The following is an 18,433-nucleotide window of genomic DNA, read 5'->3' as shown; positions in this document are numbered from 1 at the left end:
CCTTGTGGGAAAAGAAAAACCTAATGAGTATGGAAGTGGAAGGAATCCATCAGTTTTACTAATGGGCACATTAGTAATGCTAGTGAAGTGAATTATCTGCTTAAGGTCCAAGGATTCTTGTGTGTGAGGTCTGACCAGTCGCATGGCAGGTAAGAAAGATGGATTGGTTGGCATCTGTGTTTGCAGAGTTAACATTTACCAAATTCTGTCTAATGTCCTGCATCCTTGTTTTTGTCAGGTGTCATAGGAGATACTGCCAGGCATAGTTACCACTGCAGGTAAATCCTGTGAATCTTATTCTTTTGATGGTTCTTTAATATTTCTTAGTCTAGCATAAAGTTCTGAATTTCTATATAAATCCAATCTATTCCAATATAACTGATGTCCTTTTTATGGTAGAGTGGTAATGGCTACTGTCTTTTGCATGGCTGATTGCTGATTCAGTCCCTGTTTTCAGCTATAGTGTCACCCAAGTCTTGAGATAAGTCAGCTATTTCAGTCTTTGCGCCACACAAACAAACACCAGGTACGGTTGAAACATAAAAGTACTATACATGTGAAGACTTCTCCCTTTCCAGCTTGAGGATGAGTGTTAACAGAATGATAATGAGCTATTCTTAGCTAATTGTGTTATAGCAAAGCCGAATGTTTCCCAGTGACAACAGTGGCCCTACAGATCCTTCTAGTCTTACTCATCCACTGTGAAGGATTTTTATCTTCAGGGGAGAAAACAGTCCTCTGTCATGGGGCAGAGCAAGTTAGGGGGAGTGGGAAAGGATCCAGAGATGTTAGAAATTCTGCCCTAATTTATCCAGGCCTTTGTGCTGTCACTGTGATAAGCACAAACTGAGGAGAAAAGTTTCCAAAAATGGCTTGACACGTGTAGATGTTCTGTGATCTCCATTCCAGAAGTTAATATAAATGTAATGAAAGGTGAGATCATTCATTTATGAGGAGGCTTTTACAAATCATCACCATTTCCTGGGTAAGTATTGCCCTGAGAGTTTTCTCATCTTACAGCTTAGGAATTTAATACTTTGCTTCACTTAGTCTGGGATCTTTTCAGGATTTACACATTTCTTCCTGGACTTGGATGCTGTTTGCCTCAAGCTTTGAAGGAATTCCCAAGTGTCTTCTGGGGTAAGGTAATATGGATTTGACGGCATGGTCGCAGGGAAATGTACAGACATTCCTTATAGCTGGGAGGATCGGTGGAGTGTGGTCTCTGAAACCTGGAAGAACATTTCAGTGTTTGCTGTTATCCTGGGAATATTATTTCTCACCATGGAGGATCAAACATCTTGCTCCTATCCAAGCCAGGAGCAGTGCTAAGCTCTCAGAGCCTTGTAGCCCTGCTCTGCTTTAGAATTCTCTACTCTTAAATTCTAGTATCACATCTGATGTAATTTCTGATATATTTAAGAACTGATTTTCCTTCTGGTTTACACTGATGGAGTCAAAGCCTCCGTGCAGTTCTGAATGTTGGATACTACTGGTAAATGGTTGATTTATTGCAATTTTAAAAGCCTTTTCCTGTGGGTTTTAGAACAAAATAACAATTCATGGCAATGGGAGTCAATGTTCAAAAATACTGGTTGCTAGAATAAGTGGGTAAACAGTCCTATATTAAAGCTGTTAACAAATTGAAGTGATGAAATTACTGTGCTTATGTGAAAAAGAATCTTCCAGTCACAGGCACGTCAACGAGAATTAGAATTACTTTTCTTCTTTAAAATAGGGTCATGTTTTCAAGTTACACTTCCATTCCACCTGCAAGTGTTGGGATCAGTCCTGTCATAGTCTCGCTTTGTAGAGCATATAGGAAAGGATTGAACACCAGGAAGCATCAATTTGGTTGCAGGGCAAACCCTAATGTTGGTGGCTGCTCCACCACCACTCCTGGCATGCTTATGCACACAGGGCTTAGGTGAAACTATAATGCCATCAAGAAGTTAAGCAGCTTTTTGCATTAATAGCAAAAATGATGCTTAATACATTTTTTGCATTGTTAAAGACAAGAACTTCGTTGGACAAGTAGTGTTTGTCATTCCTGCCTGAAGTACGTTTCCTTACCGAGTAAAGTTGCCAGAGAAGGAAGATCAAAAAGCTTCCCTCTACTCAACTGCCTAAAGAGGCAATGATGTGGTCCTTAAAATAACCAAGGAATCTGAAGCAGAAGTCTTGGCGAGATTCAGGCCCTGCCTCAGTGGGATTTTTGCCATGAATTCCAGTGAGTTCGGGACTTTGTCTGATGTGTTGGCCAACTGCTGAAGTTGAGTTGTTCCTGGGCTGCCTCTTCTCCTGTTTCCTAGAATAACCACTTCAATCAGGTATTTACCACTTACAAATATGGAATAGGTCCTGCAGCAAGCACTTCACATCACAGAGTAGGTGCCATTTAAAAACACACAGCAAATGATTCCCTGAAACTTTCAGTAGGGGTTATTTTTAGTTGTTTGTTTAAGATTGATGATGAATGATGACCCTCAAAGAAAAAGGCACATTGATACATGCCACTGTGGTCTTGGAAGTAATAAATGTTTGGGGATTCTAATTTACCATCTAACTACTAACATTAGAACTGGTAGGTCCATATCATCAATTGATTTTTAACAAATGACATTTCTAGAAGATAATTCAGCCTTGGAAGAGATGCTGAAGTGCAAGTAGAGGTGAATGTGTATCTTCTAGCAGAACTTACCCCGTGATCGTGAGGCCAGTTAAAAGAGTATCACAGGACCCCTTGAGGCTAAAGAAGAGATTTCCCTTTTGGAAACAAAAGCTGAATGTCTTGATTAATTTGTCTGTTGAAGCTGAACTTTATGTGGACACTTAACATACTTTGCAAGATTAGGGCTTTAGTGTAGCCTTTGCTGTTTAGGCTTATTCTTTTCCAGACTATTCCTTTTACAGCAGTTTCCTCTCTAAATTATAGATCTGCTTCTGTCCTATTCCCTTCCATTTGCTTCCCTCCCATCCCTCCAAATCCCTGTCTTGCAGTCAAAATTGTGAGGCGCTATGTGCAATGACGATGAAACCACTGCCCTTGTATGTGACAATGGTTCTGGGCTTTGCAAAGCTGGGTTTGCAGGAGATGATGCCCCCAGAGCTGTATTTCCATCCATCGTTGGATGCCCTCGACATCAGGTCAGTTGGTACCAAAATGAAAGTGCTGTCTGGTTTGGGGGCTTGGTTTGGGTTGGTTTGAGGGGTTTGGGGGACTTTAAACATGGCAGTTTAAAAGAGAAAGCATCAGACTTATTCCCATTGGCCCTTGTAAGAGTTTAGCATGTTAAGAACTGGAGGATTGAGCTGCACCTCTTTATCACTGTGAGGTAAACTACTTTATCCTTTGGAAAAGGGGTTCTTCAGCCATAAAATGTTGGCTAAAGAAGAACATGAGTGTCTTAATGATATGAAGGTGTCATATGGGGAAAAAAAGCCCAACTTGTTAGATGAATTAATACTTGCTGTACCAATACAAAGAAAAAAGATAAGCAGAATAGTGTTACGTTCCTTTCCTTATTTTAGTAAGTAAAAGTATGGCCCAATAAGCTTCGAAAAAAGGTCTCTAGCACATCACTTGATCAACTCAAACAAGACTAGAAAGGATAAATGTGGCTTTTCTTGACCTTCTTTCTGCTTAGTTTCATAATAGATCCTTTATGAATAGAAAATGCAAATTTTTGTTCATTTTATTCATATCTGAGTCAGATTTCAATTTTCTGGGTTATAGAAACCCTTCCCTGAAGTTCTAGGTGGACTTTTGCTGAGCTAAAAAAGCCTGGTGTGACAGGTGTAAAATACTAAGCATTTTAAAGAATGCATTTTGAACACCTGCATGAATCACTGCAGTTGAATATCAGTTGTTGAAAACATCCATTCTTTAACCTCTCCTTGTTCGTTGTCTTTTGGCATGTAACTGTGCACAGTGAAGCTGCTCAGCAGCTGTGATCATGGATAAATAGGAAAAATTAATCCTTTTTATAAATAAAAATATTAAAATCATAAAATCACATAGGTTAGAAAAGACCTTTAAGATCATCAAGTCCAACCTTTAAACCCAGCACTATCAAGTCCACCACTAAACCACATCCCTATGCACCACATCTATACTGCTTTGGTCATGTGTCAACGTATTAGTGTCAGTCTCCTCAAGGAAAAAAGTATATCCCAATCCAAATGCTTGCCTTAGATGGGTCACCTCAACTAGTTTAAAGGGAGTCTCCTCAGTTTAAAACAGTTTAAAAATGGGGGGTAAGGGGAATTAATGGATATAAATGACCTTAAATCATGTTTCCAAAATAGTTGTTTCTTTCTCAATAATGAAACATTGTGACACTAGCAAAATGATATTATTCCTCCCCAACTGCAATGAATTCTTAAACGCACAAGGCAAGTATATTTCTGATAATCAAAATCATAGAATCATAGAATCATAGAATAGTTAGGGTAGGAAAGGACCTTAAGATCATCCAGTTCCAACCCCCCTGCCATGGGCAGGGACACCTCACACTAAACCATGGCACCCAAGGCCTCATCCAACCTGGCCTTGAACTCCGCCAAGGATGGAACACTCACAGCCTCCCTGGGCAACCCATTCCAGTGCCTCACCACCCTCACAGTAAAGAATTTCTTTCTTCTTTATGCTAGCTGGTAAGTAATATATTACCTCATATGTATTTATCTTATTTGGGACAATCACAATAGGCTTCCTAATGCAAACATGATAAACATTGTGAAACTACTATTTAGTGAGCTCTCTTTTAGAAAATCCACCTCTGTTTTATATAAATTAAAGCGTTTTTCCCAAAACATATTTTTCAAAGCCATTTAACTTCCAGCAAGGAGGAATCTCACTGTTTAAAGGCAATAATGGAACTGCCTTAAGCAGAAAGTGCAACCTAATACATAAAGTAAATCTAGGAAGATTATCTCTTTCCCCCCTACAATTCCTTCTCTTTATTCCTTTGCGCAATGACAAAGAGCCCATCACTTGTGGAGAGCCATGAGTGTGGTGATGGCTGCCATGCACCTGCGTGGGCATTAGCTGCACCAAGCGTGAGGTGCCTTCTTTGGGTTTTGGAGTTGCCTGCGGGGTTTATAGAGGGAGTTAGCACAGAATAGGTGGTTACCTATTTACATTAGAGTTCCTTGCATGTTTTGGGGGTATGTGCTGGAACAGCAGCAGCGGGTACAGCATTTCACAGGAAGCTGTGATTTAAAATGATATTCTGTCTCTAATGTGTGTGAGGTACTGCATTAATATTAGAATGTTGTACTTTGCAGGGTGTTATGGTTGGAATGGGTCAAAAAGACAGCTACGTAGGGGATGAAGCACAAAGTAAGCGAGAGATCCTGACATTGAAATATCCCATCGAGCATGGAATCATCACTAACTGGGATGACATGGAAAAGGTGGGTGTTGATTTTTAATGTAATGATGGAGGCATCATGTTATCCAAGACAAACCGTTTGCTATTAACCTTCTTACAAACCAAAGGGAAAATGCTTGAAGAATTTTCCATCACAGCATAGGTAAAGGGATACAGTATGCTAGTACAGGAGTTGATGAGGTCTTGGTACTTCTAGAGTTACTTTTCATTTAGAGTAAATGCTTATTGCTCATCAGAGTTGGCAGTATGTTATAAAAGTATTTCATGCTTTATACATACTCTTTTCAGTCTTAAAGTACTTACTGAGGCAGAACATTTGACAATGTTAGAAAGTAGCTGAAGTAAAACAAAAACCAGGTTGTGATTCAACAGAGGTGAATCAGAGAAATATTAAAGATACGTTACTGATGTTGGGAACAAAACCTGGGAGGTGAAGGGGTGATTTTCCCTTCCCAGTCCTTGCCTACACGAAAAGATGATGGATGATGCCCACATCTTGTATTGTATGCGACATTCTCACTGTCAGTTAAAGAGGGAAAGACAGGTTGGCAGCCAGAGCAAAGACCTCTTACTGAAATGCTCACTTAAGGATGTCCCTGACCAGACAATGAGGTGTGCTCATGGGAGAAGCTGGAGAGCAGGGGTCTGAAGGGCACTCACTCTGCTAAATATCCCTGGTATCCCATATATCCTGGTCTCATCAGGAAGCAGCTGAGTCTGTCTGTGGTAATACTGTACCTGCTCCTTAGAAGACAGGGTTGCAGTTCAGTCACTGGTCTCCAGGTGAAATGGTATAGGAAGGAAACTCCACAAGCAAATGCTTCTAGTACTGTTTTCCCATGGGAAATACCACTGAAAGGAAGACATGGGGCTGGTGGTGTTCTGTACTCACACTTGACGTGGTGTATATAATTGTAATGCATGTATGTAAAGCCAGTTATTGTGTCATATCCATGAACACAAACAGGTAAGTGCAGAGTGTTCCAGATGAACAGACCAAAGTCCATACAGGGGCAATGGGAGTTCCTCAGTTCATGTTTGGAAATAAATTGCCCACGTACTCCTCTAGATGGAGTATTTGGATTTCATTATTACTCTGCTTGCTGAGAGGACACCTTGCTCATTCCTAAAATCTACCTCATACATCCAGTTATATTGTTCTTCCTGATAATTCTTCTGCTGTCTGCATTTAGGAAGAAATTATATTTCCCTGCAGGAAAAAAAACCCCTAAAACCATAAATTGGAGGTCACTATTCTTTGTTCTTCCCTTAGTAACTGGTCTCTGTATCTGGAAATTGTCCTGTAGATAACACATACCTGTGTGTGTTCTGTCCCTGGGTAATGCTGGATGCTAGAGCAGACTAAAATCTAGTTGTGAAAAGGAATTGGAGAAGGTAAAAAAGGTGGCATGTGCTTTACTGTAGTGCAGACTCATGGCTAGGCTGGTTGGTTTTAGGGTGTAATGTGGTGGAGGCTTCAGGCAGTGCTGTAATTCAAATAGTGGTCAGATACTATGTGGGTTCTTGTGGTCTGAATTCTCTTTGTCACTTAAATGGATGAAGGAATTGTTTATGAAGGAGGGTCCCTACTAAAAGCAGAATGATGTGGGAACAAGAGAATTACTGGGTAACGTGCCAAAAATGGGACAAAAGCATAATAATGCAATGTCCAACCATCCTGTGTTACAAAAAGGGGAGTCACCAAAGGATTAGGATGAGTGTGTGTGTGTGAGAGAGAAATCCAGAGCGAGGATGCTGCGGGACGCACAGACATCCATGTGAATGGAGGAGGAGACCATGCAGGCGATGAAATGAAGCATTCTTCTGTGCTTCAATTCACAATATTCAAATTGGGACTGCTCTGTTTTCCACTGGATAATAATACAGGGCATTGTACATCACTGTTAATTTGTTCACAGCAGCTGAGCTGACAACGTATGGGAGGGAAAACGTTGGGATGGAGTGTTTTGTGGCTCTGGTGACTATGTAAATGTTTAATATAAATGTTGGAGTAATTCTTCCTCAGTGATTTCTCTTTGCTGTTGTGCTTGCCGCTTTCATTTAATTCTCATGACTTATAAAATCCATCACCTAACTGGTTTTGTTCCTTATGGAATATCATTATCCATTAATGTTCTGGTTATTAGGTCAAATCTAATGGGCTGTACAGTGCCTTAATTGTGCCTAGTTTTGAGGAAGAGCCTGCACACTGCCTGAGGTTTAGGCAGGGGCCTGCTTTATGAGTCCAGGCTGTTCCTCACAGTTGAAGCAGAGGGCTGATCATAGAACCATAGAATAGTTAGGGTTGGAAAGGACCTTAAGATCATCCAGTTCCAACCCCCCTGCCATGGGCAGGGACACCTCACACTAAACCATGGCACCCAAGGCTCTGTCCAACCTGGCCTTGATGATTTTCTTAATAAGTAATTCCAGCTCTGGACAGCTGTTGGTTTTATAGGTTCTTCAAATTTAGAGATCTTTTTTCCACTCGAGTTCATTTTGAAGCATAATAATGCTTGTTTCTAGGATATTAAATAAATGTATCCATAAACTGTCCTGATGGTGATGGTTTTCACTCAGAAATAAGCTGATTGGGTCAGGCAAATCTGAGCTAAAAAAGGGAAAAAAAGAAATAAGGGTTAAGAAAGAATTAACTGAGAAGAAATCCTGTTACTAAACACTCTGAGCTGGCATCAAGAAAAAATCCCTTCAGTTTCTCACAACTGTAGTCCTCAGACAGTAAGAGCCAGCATCGTTTGGTACAGGTGGTGCCTTCTCACCTGAAAAGCATACTATAGTACTTTACAGACTGTGACTAAGAGATTTAGCTACTCTCTAGTAAGTGAGAGTTTGATTCAGGTTTTACTGGATGAAATATCTGTGGCATAAGGGGCCTTTTGCTGTGGAAAGAATTAGATTTCTAAAGACCATTTTGGTAACAGCTTGCAGCTGGATCAGTCTCCAGGCAGCTTGAAATGGAGAAGCCTTTCCAGGTCTAACAGTTCAGAGCCCGGCTCACCTTCTGTATCAGAGCAGTGTGGGTGGGAACTACCCACTGCTCCTGCTTCAAGGGGATGGACTGTGCTCTGTTTAGGGAATGTAACTGGAAGGACTCCACTGTGTAGGTTATATTTTGTTACATACTGTAGAAACCAAGTGGGCATGGTTCTAAACCAATTTGGCAGATTCACTCTTAATATGCTATTTTAATATGTCTGTAAAAAAACCCCCACTAATTACTCAGGCTCTATTTGAAAAGCTTTCTGGGTAGTTTCTGTGGACGTAAGAAATGATTGTCAGAACCCTTTTCTAAAGTGATTTTCCATTGTAGATTTGGCATCATTCTTTCTACAATGAACTCGGGGTTGCACCAGAGGAGCACCCCGTCCTGCTGACCAAGGCCCCCTTGAATCCAAAGGCCAACCATGAAAAAATGACCCAGGTAATCATCTGAATCCAAGAATCCCAGACTGGTTTGGGTTGGAAAGGGTCTTAAGCTCATCCCATTCCAACCCCCTGCCATGGGCAGGGACACCTCACACTAGACCAGGTTGCTCAAGGCTCTGTCCAGCCTGTTCTTAAACACTGCCAGGGATGGGGCATTCACAACATGCAGTGCCACAGACCATTGCTGCATGGCATCACATAAAGATAGAAATAGTCCTGGGTGTTCAACTTCTTATGGGAGATAATCCCTTAGGGTTAATGGGGGTTAGCACACAGACTTAAGCCATGATGAGAAGCAAGAGTTTGCTGCTCACACAATATCAAATTTCCAGATGGCCCTAAAATGGTTTGTACTTGTGTGTGGCAGTGATATATAAGCAACTTACCTCTTAAAACTTGAAATAATTCTTTCTGTTCACCGGACTGTGTGTGTTCAGTTCTGGAAGTGGGGAAGCTGGAGGCAAAGGTGGCTTCTGATGCTGAGTTTCAGTGTGAGATAACCCAGGAGTCATGTAATTTGTTTTGAAGGAGTGATGAGTCATTGGTGTATTTAAAAGTGAGGTTTGCAAGTGCTGTAACACAGGTTGTGCACCAGCTGAATCACACTTCTCTGTGAGGTTTGGATCAATGATGCCTTTCATGCGCCTACCTCAGGTCACCAGGAGTGCTCAACCTCTAGTAGCTCAACTCCTCAGCTCATTCTGTACCAGCTCCTGCTTTCTACCCTGAAGACTGTCACTTTATCCACACTTCTGCATCACACAGGATGCTAGTTATTGTATCATAAATGTGCTTTTTGGGGAAGATTTGAATAAAGAGGTTTGAAGTCCATCATGCAGAGGATTTTGTGAAGCTCCCCACTGGAGCACCCTTTCAGGGCTCAGGGGGAAAGCATTCAAAACCTGGAATGTTTGTGCTGGCTTGGGAAAATGAGTTGCTCTGAAGCATTCGAACTTAAATGATGCTTTGCAAAACGTTTCTATCTGTGGCATACTCAGTCTCATTTAGCAAACTCGGATCAGAACCATAAGTCAACCTCTGAAGTTTCTGTATTTTCAAGTAGCCTTCTGGCCAAATATCTACATTATAAATTCAGAAGTAACTAGAAGTAAATGTGATTTAAATACAGATACAGGTATAAAATCACCTGGGAAAATCAGATGTGGCTCTGCACTTCTCTTTGTGCCGACTTTTGGCATATATATCTTAGGAAGATTATGCATCAATTTAGCAACAGTGTAAATAAACTGGTTAAGTAGTGAGCTTGACAGCACTGGGAGATAATACAGCTGGGAGATAATAAACAATAGACCATAAGAAAAGCCTAGTTTATAGCAACCAGAAAGTGTGGTTCATACAGTAGACGTGTCTAGGACTATTTTCCTGTCATTATACTGCAATGATAAATCCTGTTTTCAAGATTGTTTAAAGGCTTATTGTTTATTCTTGATTGCATTAAATTAATTACATTAGCTATGAAATACCAGTAATGCGTGTATTGTTCAATTGAAAGCATACTTTTCATTAAAAGTAGACTTCCTTGGCAAAGGGATTAGGTTATGAAATCCAGAGTTTAACCCCCTGATGTCAGGGGCTCTGATGGGTACAATGATGATGGTGGAGTCACCATTCCTGGAGATATTAAAGATGTGTAGATGTGGTGCTTATGGGTATGGATTAGTGGTGGACTTGGCAGTGTTAGGTGGACTTGACCTTAAGGGTCCTTTCTCACCTAAATGATTCTATACTCACAGCAGCACCACTAGTGATGGGGTAGCCCTGCCCTGGGTAGGTGGCATTGGTTTAAGAAAGGACACAGTGCCTGTGGTTGTTCGGAGTGTGTTAGTTCAGTGTGTGCCCTTAATGGGTTCCTTTAGCAGAGCCCCAGTGGAATTCCAACTGGAAACAAATGTTATTCCATCTGCTCGGATAAAATTGCAGTTTATCTGACACAGGAGATGGAAAGAACTGAAGCTTGTTAGGGTACAGGAGGTGGGGAATGAGAGTAGAGAATATGCCTAAGGACACCATATAGAGAAAAGAAACTGTTGTGTTTGCTGAGGGGGCAGAATGAGATGTAAGGGGTTCAAACTACACCAAGTGTAGGGGTTCAAACTACACCAAGTGTAAGGGGTTCAAAACACCAGGTTAGGTTCTAGCTAGACACCAGGAAAATCCTGCTAGTAGTAAGTATAGCATGTGGCTAGGTTGTATTGTAGTGATAGGACAAGGGATAATGGCTTTAACCTGACAGAAGGGAGACTGAGATGAGCTCTTAGGCAGAAGCTCTTCCCTGTGAGGGTGCTGAGGCGCTGGCACAGGGTGCCCAGAGAAGCTGTGGCTGCCCCATTCCTGGCAGTGCTCAAGGCCAGGTTGGACACAGGGGCTTGGAGCAAGCTGCTCCAGTGGAAGGTGTCCCTGCCCGTGGCAGGGGTTGGAGCTGGGTGAGCTTTAAGGTCCCTTCCAACACAAACCATTTTGTGATTTGTTTGCCAAAGGAATCTGTGGATGCTCCGGCTGAGGAATTTCTGAGACAGAACCAAAGCTGTGTCAGAATGGCAAATTCTTCCTTGAGATAGGAACAGAAGGATTATACCTCATGGCTTCTTCCAGCTGTGTCTTCCACATGTTTCTTAATATATGTGTATAAATTATATATCAACCTTAGGTTGCTGCGTTGTTGCAGTCCTGCCATCAGGGTTATCCCAAGGTGTCATCCTCAGTTCTTTTGATGAAATCCTGAAGGAAACATAGTGTGCTGTTCACAGGAGGGGACTCAGAGTAGTAACTGGCAGTATTCATTCAAAAAATAACAGATTTACTGTCTCTTCAGATACTCTTAAATGCAGATCCTAAAGGTTTTAAGACTCTTCCTTCCAGATCATGTTTGAGACGTTCAATGTGCCAGCCATGTACGTAGCAATTCAGGCAGTGCTGTCTCTGTATGCGTCTGGAAGAACAACTGGTAAGTCGTTCTGGGAGTTGTATTTTCCTCCCGTCCTTCTCTTGTGGATGTATATCTTGTGGATATATGTGGATTATGATGCACCAGCTGTGTTTTTTAAGAAGCACTGATAGCCCTGTGGAGGCTGAATACTTCCCACCATGCTGTGCAAGTGCCTCTTTGTTGTCTTCAACTTCGTGACAGGTAAGGGTATAGATTTATGGATTTCTGCTTCAAAAGCTTAACTGGCTACAGCTCAACTGTATGAACGGATGAAGGATGGTCCAGTTTGATACTGCCCCTAATTGCACAGCATGGAGACGAGGCTGTATCTTAACTAGATGGTTCCAGTCCCATGGTTCCTTCTTTCTTTAGACCACCTCTGTTGTTAAGCTGCATTCCCAACAGGAAAAGAAAACAACTCTTCAGTAGCCAGATGAAAATACTTTATTTAAATGTTGAATTTCTATCACATAATGATGTCTGCTGTTAAGCGACCATTTGAATTAACATTGAGGTGTTTTCTTATTGTCATTTAGAGTCTGATCAAGCATTAAGGCAATAAATTCTTAGCAACCCTCGAGTCTTCATATACTTTGAAAACAATTAAACCACCATCTGTCTTGGTAGCCTGATGCCACAATATGATTTTGTATATTACAGGAGTTGTGAGTGTCATAAATACTGGGTTTCTGCTTAAAATTTGACTATTTGTATGCATGTTTGGGATCAGAAATGCCTTATTCATTGTGAGTGGAAAACATAGACTTCATTTCCTAGCCAAGAATAACATGGGCTGTGCACAGACAAACCATTGCTGTATTTTCCCTAATGGGGTGGTTTACTTTAATGGCAGATTCCAGTTTTTAGTTTTATAGAGAGGTTTTTATTTACAGTTTGTACATTATTTCATGTCTGTAAAGTGCTGAGGGTGGTCTGAAATGAAAGCCTCTGCGTACGTGTAAGATCATTATTGCTGGTGTCTGTTCAACAGGAGCAATACAGTCAATTTGCTGAATGTTACATGTCTTTTTTTCCCCAATCTGCTTACTTTGTGCCAATGACTTTGTCTCATGCGAGCAGCTCTTTAGTTCTAGAAATGACAGAAGCAATCATCATGTGAGCATCTTTCTTGTTGCATGTTTCAGTTGAGAATATGGAGTATGTCCCTGCCCATGGGAGGGGGATTGGAACTGGATGAGCTTAAGGTCCTTTCCAACCCAAACCATTCTATGGTTCTATGATTCTATGTGGAGACCCTGTATCATTGGAAAATAACCGGCTTCTCCTTAACTTTCACTTCCTAGGAATAGTTCTGGATTCTGGCGATGGCGTCACACACAACGTGCCTATCTATGAGGGCTATGCCTTGCCTCATGCCATCATGAGGCTCGATCTGGCAGGCAGAGACCTCACTGACTATCTCATGAAGATTCTCACTGAGAGAGGCTACTCCTTTGTCACCACTGGTAGTGAGCTATGCTTTGGATGCCCTTTGCTTATGTTTGTTCTATTAGTTGTCTTTGTATGAAGAAAGTGTGTACAAGGCAAGATGCTTCAAAATGACTTTGGCTTTCAGCATGTGTGTTGAGCATGAAGGATGAGGATGCCACCTCATTAGGAAATCCTGTGTCACTGACAAATATAATCGGTTGTTGTGTTTGTCGTGGTTTAAGCCCAGGCCGTAAATCAGAACCACGAAGTCCACTTCCCCCCCCACCTTTCTTCCCTCCGCTTCTGGAGGGACGGGGAGGAGAATCAAAAGAATGCAACTCCCACGGGTTGAGATAAGAACAGTTTAATAACTAAGGTATAACACAAATCACTGCTGCTACCACTAATAGTAATAATGATAAAAGAAATAACAAGCAAGAGAATACAACCACTCACCAACCGGTACCTCGCCCCCACCCCGCAGATGTAGCCCTTCCGGGAACTCTCAGTTCTACATCCCAGGCATGACGTGCTGTGGTATGGAATACCTCTTTGGCTAGTTTGGGTCAGGTGTCCTGTCCCCGCTTCCTCCCGGCCCCCCCTCCTCCCTGGCAGAGCATGAGACTCACAAAGTCCTTGGTCAGTCTAAACATCGGTGTTATCAGCTCTGTTCCCAGGCTGAAAGTCAAAAACACAGTGCTGCACCAGCTACTAAGAAGGAGGAAAAATGACTGCTACTGCTGAACCCAGGACAGTGTTTGATCATATCTCTTCCACAAACAAAGGAACAAAGCTGGTAATGGATAAACCTGAAGATTTTGTGACATAAACACGTAAATATTAATCTTTGCAGTATTCTGTAGCACAAGACATCTTTTATTCGCTGACGAGTGATGCTAAGGGAAAGTGATGTTGTTGAGACAACAGAGAGGTGAGAATCCAATTAACTGTGTGACCATCATGAACTCAGGGAAATGTGCATGAGTAAATCCGTATCCTATCTATCACACTGTAGGTTGATTAAAACCTTGTTGCCTGTCTGCAGCAGAACGGGAGATTGTGAGAGACGTCAAGGAGAAGCTTTGTTATGTGGCACTGGATTTTGAGAATGAAATGGCGACTGCAGCTTCCTCTTCCTCTCTTGAAAAGAGCTATGAGCTTCCTGATGGACAAGTCATCACCACTGGGAATGAACGGTTCCGGTGCCCGGAGACTCTCTTCCAGCCATCCTTCATAGATGGGACAGGACTGCTCTTTCTAGGGACTTGACAGAGAAGAGAAGAAGGATTTCTTAGGAAGTACAGGCAGCCTTCAACTGGAGGAACCGAGGTGTTTATTCTGAGATGTCCTTAGAAACATGCAGCTTCTCTTGACTTATTCAGTTCTTTAGAAGCTATGGACACTGCTGTGTAGAAATACCTGAATTGAATTGTTTCAATCTCTTATAAATGCAGGGAAGTTTCTAAGATGACGTTTTAGAGCACTGTCAGATCATGCTTTTTGTCTTGACTGGCTCATACAGAAGTGCACAGTGCGGTTATGGGGGTTTTAATCTAGATACTGCTTCCATTTAGTGTTATATTAATCTGTAATTGAATTATAGAAAATCAGATCATACATCGTTCTCCAGTAGTTTTATCTTTAGTGTTAAAATTCCCATTCTCTCCAGCGGATGACTGACACTTTACGTGGGAACTCATGGGAGCTCTGTGGGAACTCATGCTGCCCTCACAGATTTCCCACTTCCCACTTAAATTCCTCTCTCAAGGACTGTGTGAAATGGCTGCAGGCAGTTTGGCACGATTCCATCACACTGAATGGTGAAGCTACGTTTGTGTGTAGAAAGGGAACTATTCAAGCATTAATGTAGCTCCAAGTTCTATATTTGAGCATCAGCAGGAGAAATTCTCTTTAGCAGATGGAGGGATTTGGCTGCGAGAAGTGTATCAGGGATGAGTTAGGCTTCAACAGTGGTCACAATCAGAAACGTAGCGATGGAAATCAGGAATTCCTGGATCACAGATCTTGGCCAAAATGTGTGTGTGAACCTAGTTAAAAGGTCTGCTGCTTCCAACTGTTTTCCCAGGGTTGTATCTGGTCTGTTCCTTTCTTTAGGAGAAAACACTACCAGAAGTTAGCTTTGCTGTACTGGCATTCAAATTCAACTACACGTCAAAAGCAAGGTAGCTCGCTGAGATGCCAAGTGGGCTTCTATTGCCAGCTAACACCATCAGAAATCATTATAAAAATGGCAAACTATTGCAGTAATGCCTTATTTTACATCTGTTCTTAAATGTTAAATCACTTTTTTCACTTGAGGAAGTAGCAAACCCAGTATGAAATCAGAACGGGGATCTTCCTTCCCCTCAAGTGTATTTTGCTTGTATAATTACTATGCTGAGATTACAAAGGTGAGGAGGATGTCTTGTCTTTGTCCTTCCTCTCCTAAGCATCATAGAACTGGAGCTTTCTAAAGGGAGACAGCTTGGACTAGTGAGCCTTCCTCTCATTTTAACAGTAACAAACAAGGGGACGAAGAGAAATAACGTGTTAAAACTTCCTTCCACTCAGGGATGGAATCTGCAGGTATCCATGAAGCCACTTACAACAGTATTATGAAGTGTGATATCGACATCCGTAAGGATCTCTATGCTAATAATGTCCTCTCTGGAGGAACCACGATGTATCCTGGGATTGGTGATCGCATGCAGAAAGAGGTTACAGCTTTGGCTCCAAGCACCATGAAGATTAAGGTAATTTTGAACACTTAAAATCCAAGCTTTTGTTGTCAAGTTAGGTCTTAAAAACAAATCAAAATATCCATAAGAGAATGTCCAGTTCTTACATCCCAAGTCCTCATGTTAAGAGAGCCTCAGGCAACCTGCTGACTTCATGCCTCTTTCCTTCCTACCTGCCAAAGCAGAATTCAAAGAGGGATTGGAGAGGTACTGGAATAAAGCCATGGGAGTTGATGTGGTCACTTTGAGACAATGTGAAACAACACAGAACTGTTTTTCCCTGAAGATGAGAGAGTCGTAGAATCATAGCATCAAATAGTTTGGAAAAGATCTTTAAGATCATCAAATCCAACCTTTAGAGTCCCGTGGGGTTCCCAGTGAAATAGAGCTAAGAGGGAGAAAAAGGCTACTTGAAAGGCTCCACAGAACAGTAAAAGAGGTAGGGATGAACCTAGAGAAGATGAAGCTGTAGACAGTAAAGGAGGCATGAACAACGTGAGAAGATACTGGGAATATTATAAGCTTTGAGGCTTAGCAATCGGTGAAAGTCGTTAGTGATAAAGGTGGAAGAATGAATCCAAAATCCAAGCAGCATGCAAAGTCTGCAGTTTGTTAGCTGCCTGAAGGGACCTTCTCGCCTTGGACTCAAGATACTGTATAGTGAAATAGAATCATAGAATCACAGAATGGGTTGGGTTGGAAAGGACCTGAAGATCATCCAGTTCCAACCCCCTGCCATGGGCAGGGAAAGAGACCCTTTTTAACAGGCAGCAGGCAGCATGTTGAATGGGCATGGCAGGGAGTGGCAGGAATGGAAACAGGAGGATGCAGAAGCAGGGATGCATCCAGTGTGTTTTAGAAGTTCAGTGGCTCAGGGGAGAATCAAATCAGCAGGGGTCTTCTAGCTCTATAGGCAGTGCTCAGCTAGATGCACAATGCCATGTCTCAGTGTTTTGTGTGGGGTTTTTTTCCTTTACATTGAAGAATTCCTTTATCCTTTAAAACAAAAGAAATGCTCAGGTCATTCTGTTGCGTTGTTCCAGTGGTCTTTAATTGCAGTCAAACTAGGTTAATATCTCAAAGCTTTCATATGTGTTTGTAAATTTTGGTGGCTGTTTTATGGGCTATCTGCAGAGATCTCATGGGCTGCTGTATTTGCTCATAGTAACATTATAGTGTCTTTGTCAATTTGAGGTGGAAGACAAAATATGGCAGCCTTTCTGCCTCTTAGGTGGTTTACTTCCCTGTTGTGCTCCACTGAATTGTGCTTCCCTGATGAAAAGACTCTCACCCACTTATTTCACCCAGAGAGATGTGTACTGTGTTACCTGCTTGTCACTGTTTACAACAGATTGCACTGCTCTTGTAGATGATTGCACCACCCGAACGGAAATACTCTGTCTGGATTGGGGGTTCAATACTGGCATCCCTGTCCACTTTTCAGCAAATGTGGATCAGCAAAGATGAATATGAGGAGGCCGGTCCCTCTATTGTCCACCGCAAGTGCTTTTGAGTCCTTCCGTCGTGTACTGTCAGTGATAAGTAGTGCTGTTTCTCTACCCATCACCTCTGAGGGTGGTTTGGCTTTCTTCCACATGGTAAAGAACCACACTCTATGGGTGTCATAGGAATTGCCAAATTATTTCTGATATTAGATGCTAAAATGAGCCTAACACTTCAGTGGTGGGGGTTTTCCAAGATCAGTAACAGTAGTTATCCTATACATTTGTATAGACCTCCCTTTCCCCCACAGTTGTCAGTGTTTTGCTGCCATCCAGGAGGTGACACACGCTGCTGCTGTGTGTTAGTCTTTGCTATCAGTGCTCAGTCTGAAGTATGTCCTTAAGTGATTCATCAAACTCAAGCATAATGCAAGATGTAGGTACTGGAGAAGGCTGTTTATATGCAGCTAATCCTGTTTATGTACAAGGATTCTTCTAAGGGGGGTTATTTTACTGAGGACACAGTGGATTTATGTGGGTACCAGTGTGCACATGGGTGACAGTATGGATGTCTCCCTGGTATACTGCAGTTGTATTATACGCATATATATATATATTATACGCATATATATATGCAGTTGTTTACCTTTGTCTCCCTGTGACCACCACTCCCCATGAGTAAGGAGCTTCCACAAGCTACAGTACTTCTGAATATACATGTAACAAGTGATTTATTGGGTGTATTATTGCTTTCTTCATCTCTCTTCCTAAGCAGTCAACTGATGTTGCATTTACTTGTGCTATAGATGTGCTATGCTGAGCTAAGCTAATGATTACAGAGTAAATAATAACCTTTGGAATGTGTTATTGAAACACTCTGGGTTTAATGGATCAATAAAAGTGTAGCTGTCCATGGAAGGCTGCTGTGGCTTACCTTAATTTCATAGTGACTAGTTTAACTATTAGAATAATAATTAGGAGGTTATGTTTTAATTTTATTATGGGACAGGTTTCATTGCCTCCGAGTTTTCC

The 18,433-nt window shown here is 41.7% G+C and overlaps 1 protein-coding gene across 1 annotated transcript; it reads left to right on the top strand.

Annotated features, from left to right (window-relative positions):
• Window positions 1–3,018: 3,018 nt before the first annotated feature.
• On the top strand, window positions 3,019–17,472 carry LOC308221787 (actin, alpha skeletal muscle B-like; the record flags this gene model as incomplete). Its single annotated transcript, XM_080619081.1, has 8 exons — window positions 3,019–3,147; window positions 5,290–5,418; window positions 8,728–8,838; window positions 11,724–11,808; window positions 13,095–13,256; window positions 14,267–14,458; window positions 15,793–15,974; window positions 17,329–17,472. The coding sequence occupies 8 exons, from the start codon at window positions 3,019–3,021 to the stop codon at window positions 17,470–17,472; spliced, it is 1,134 nt and encodes a 377-aa protein (XP_080475207.1).
• Window positions 17,473–18,433: the final 961 nt, after the last annotated feature.

This window comes from Psittacula echo (genome assembly GCF_963264785.1).
Source record: "Psittacula echo genome assembly, chromosome: 5".
NCBI lineage: Eukaryota > Metazoa > Chordata > Aves > Psittaciformes > Psittacidae > Psittacula > Psittacula echo.
Note: the sequence above shows the minus strand (reverse complement) of the source record. Positions and strands in the feature narration are given on the sequence as shown.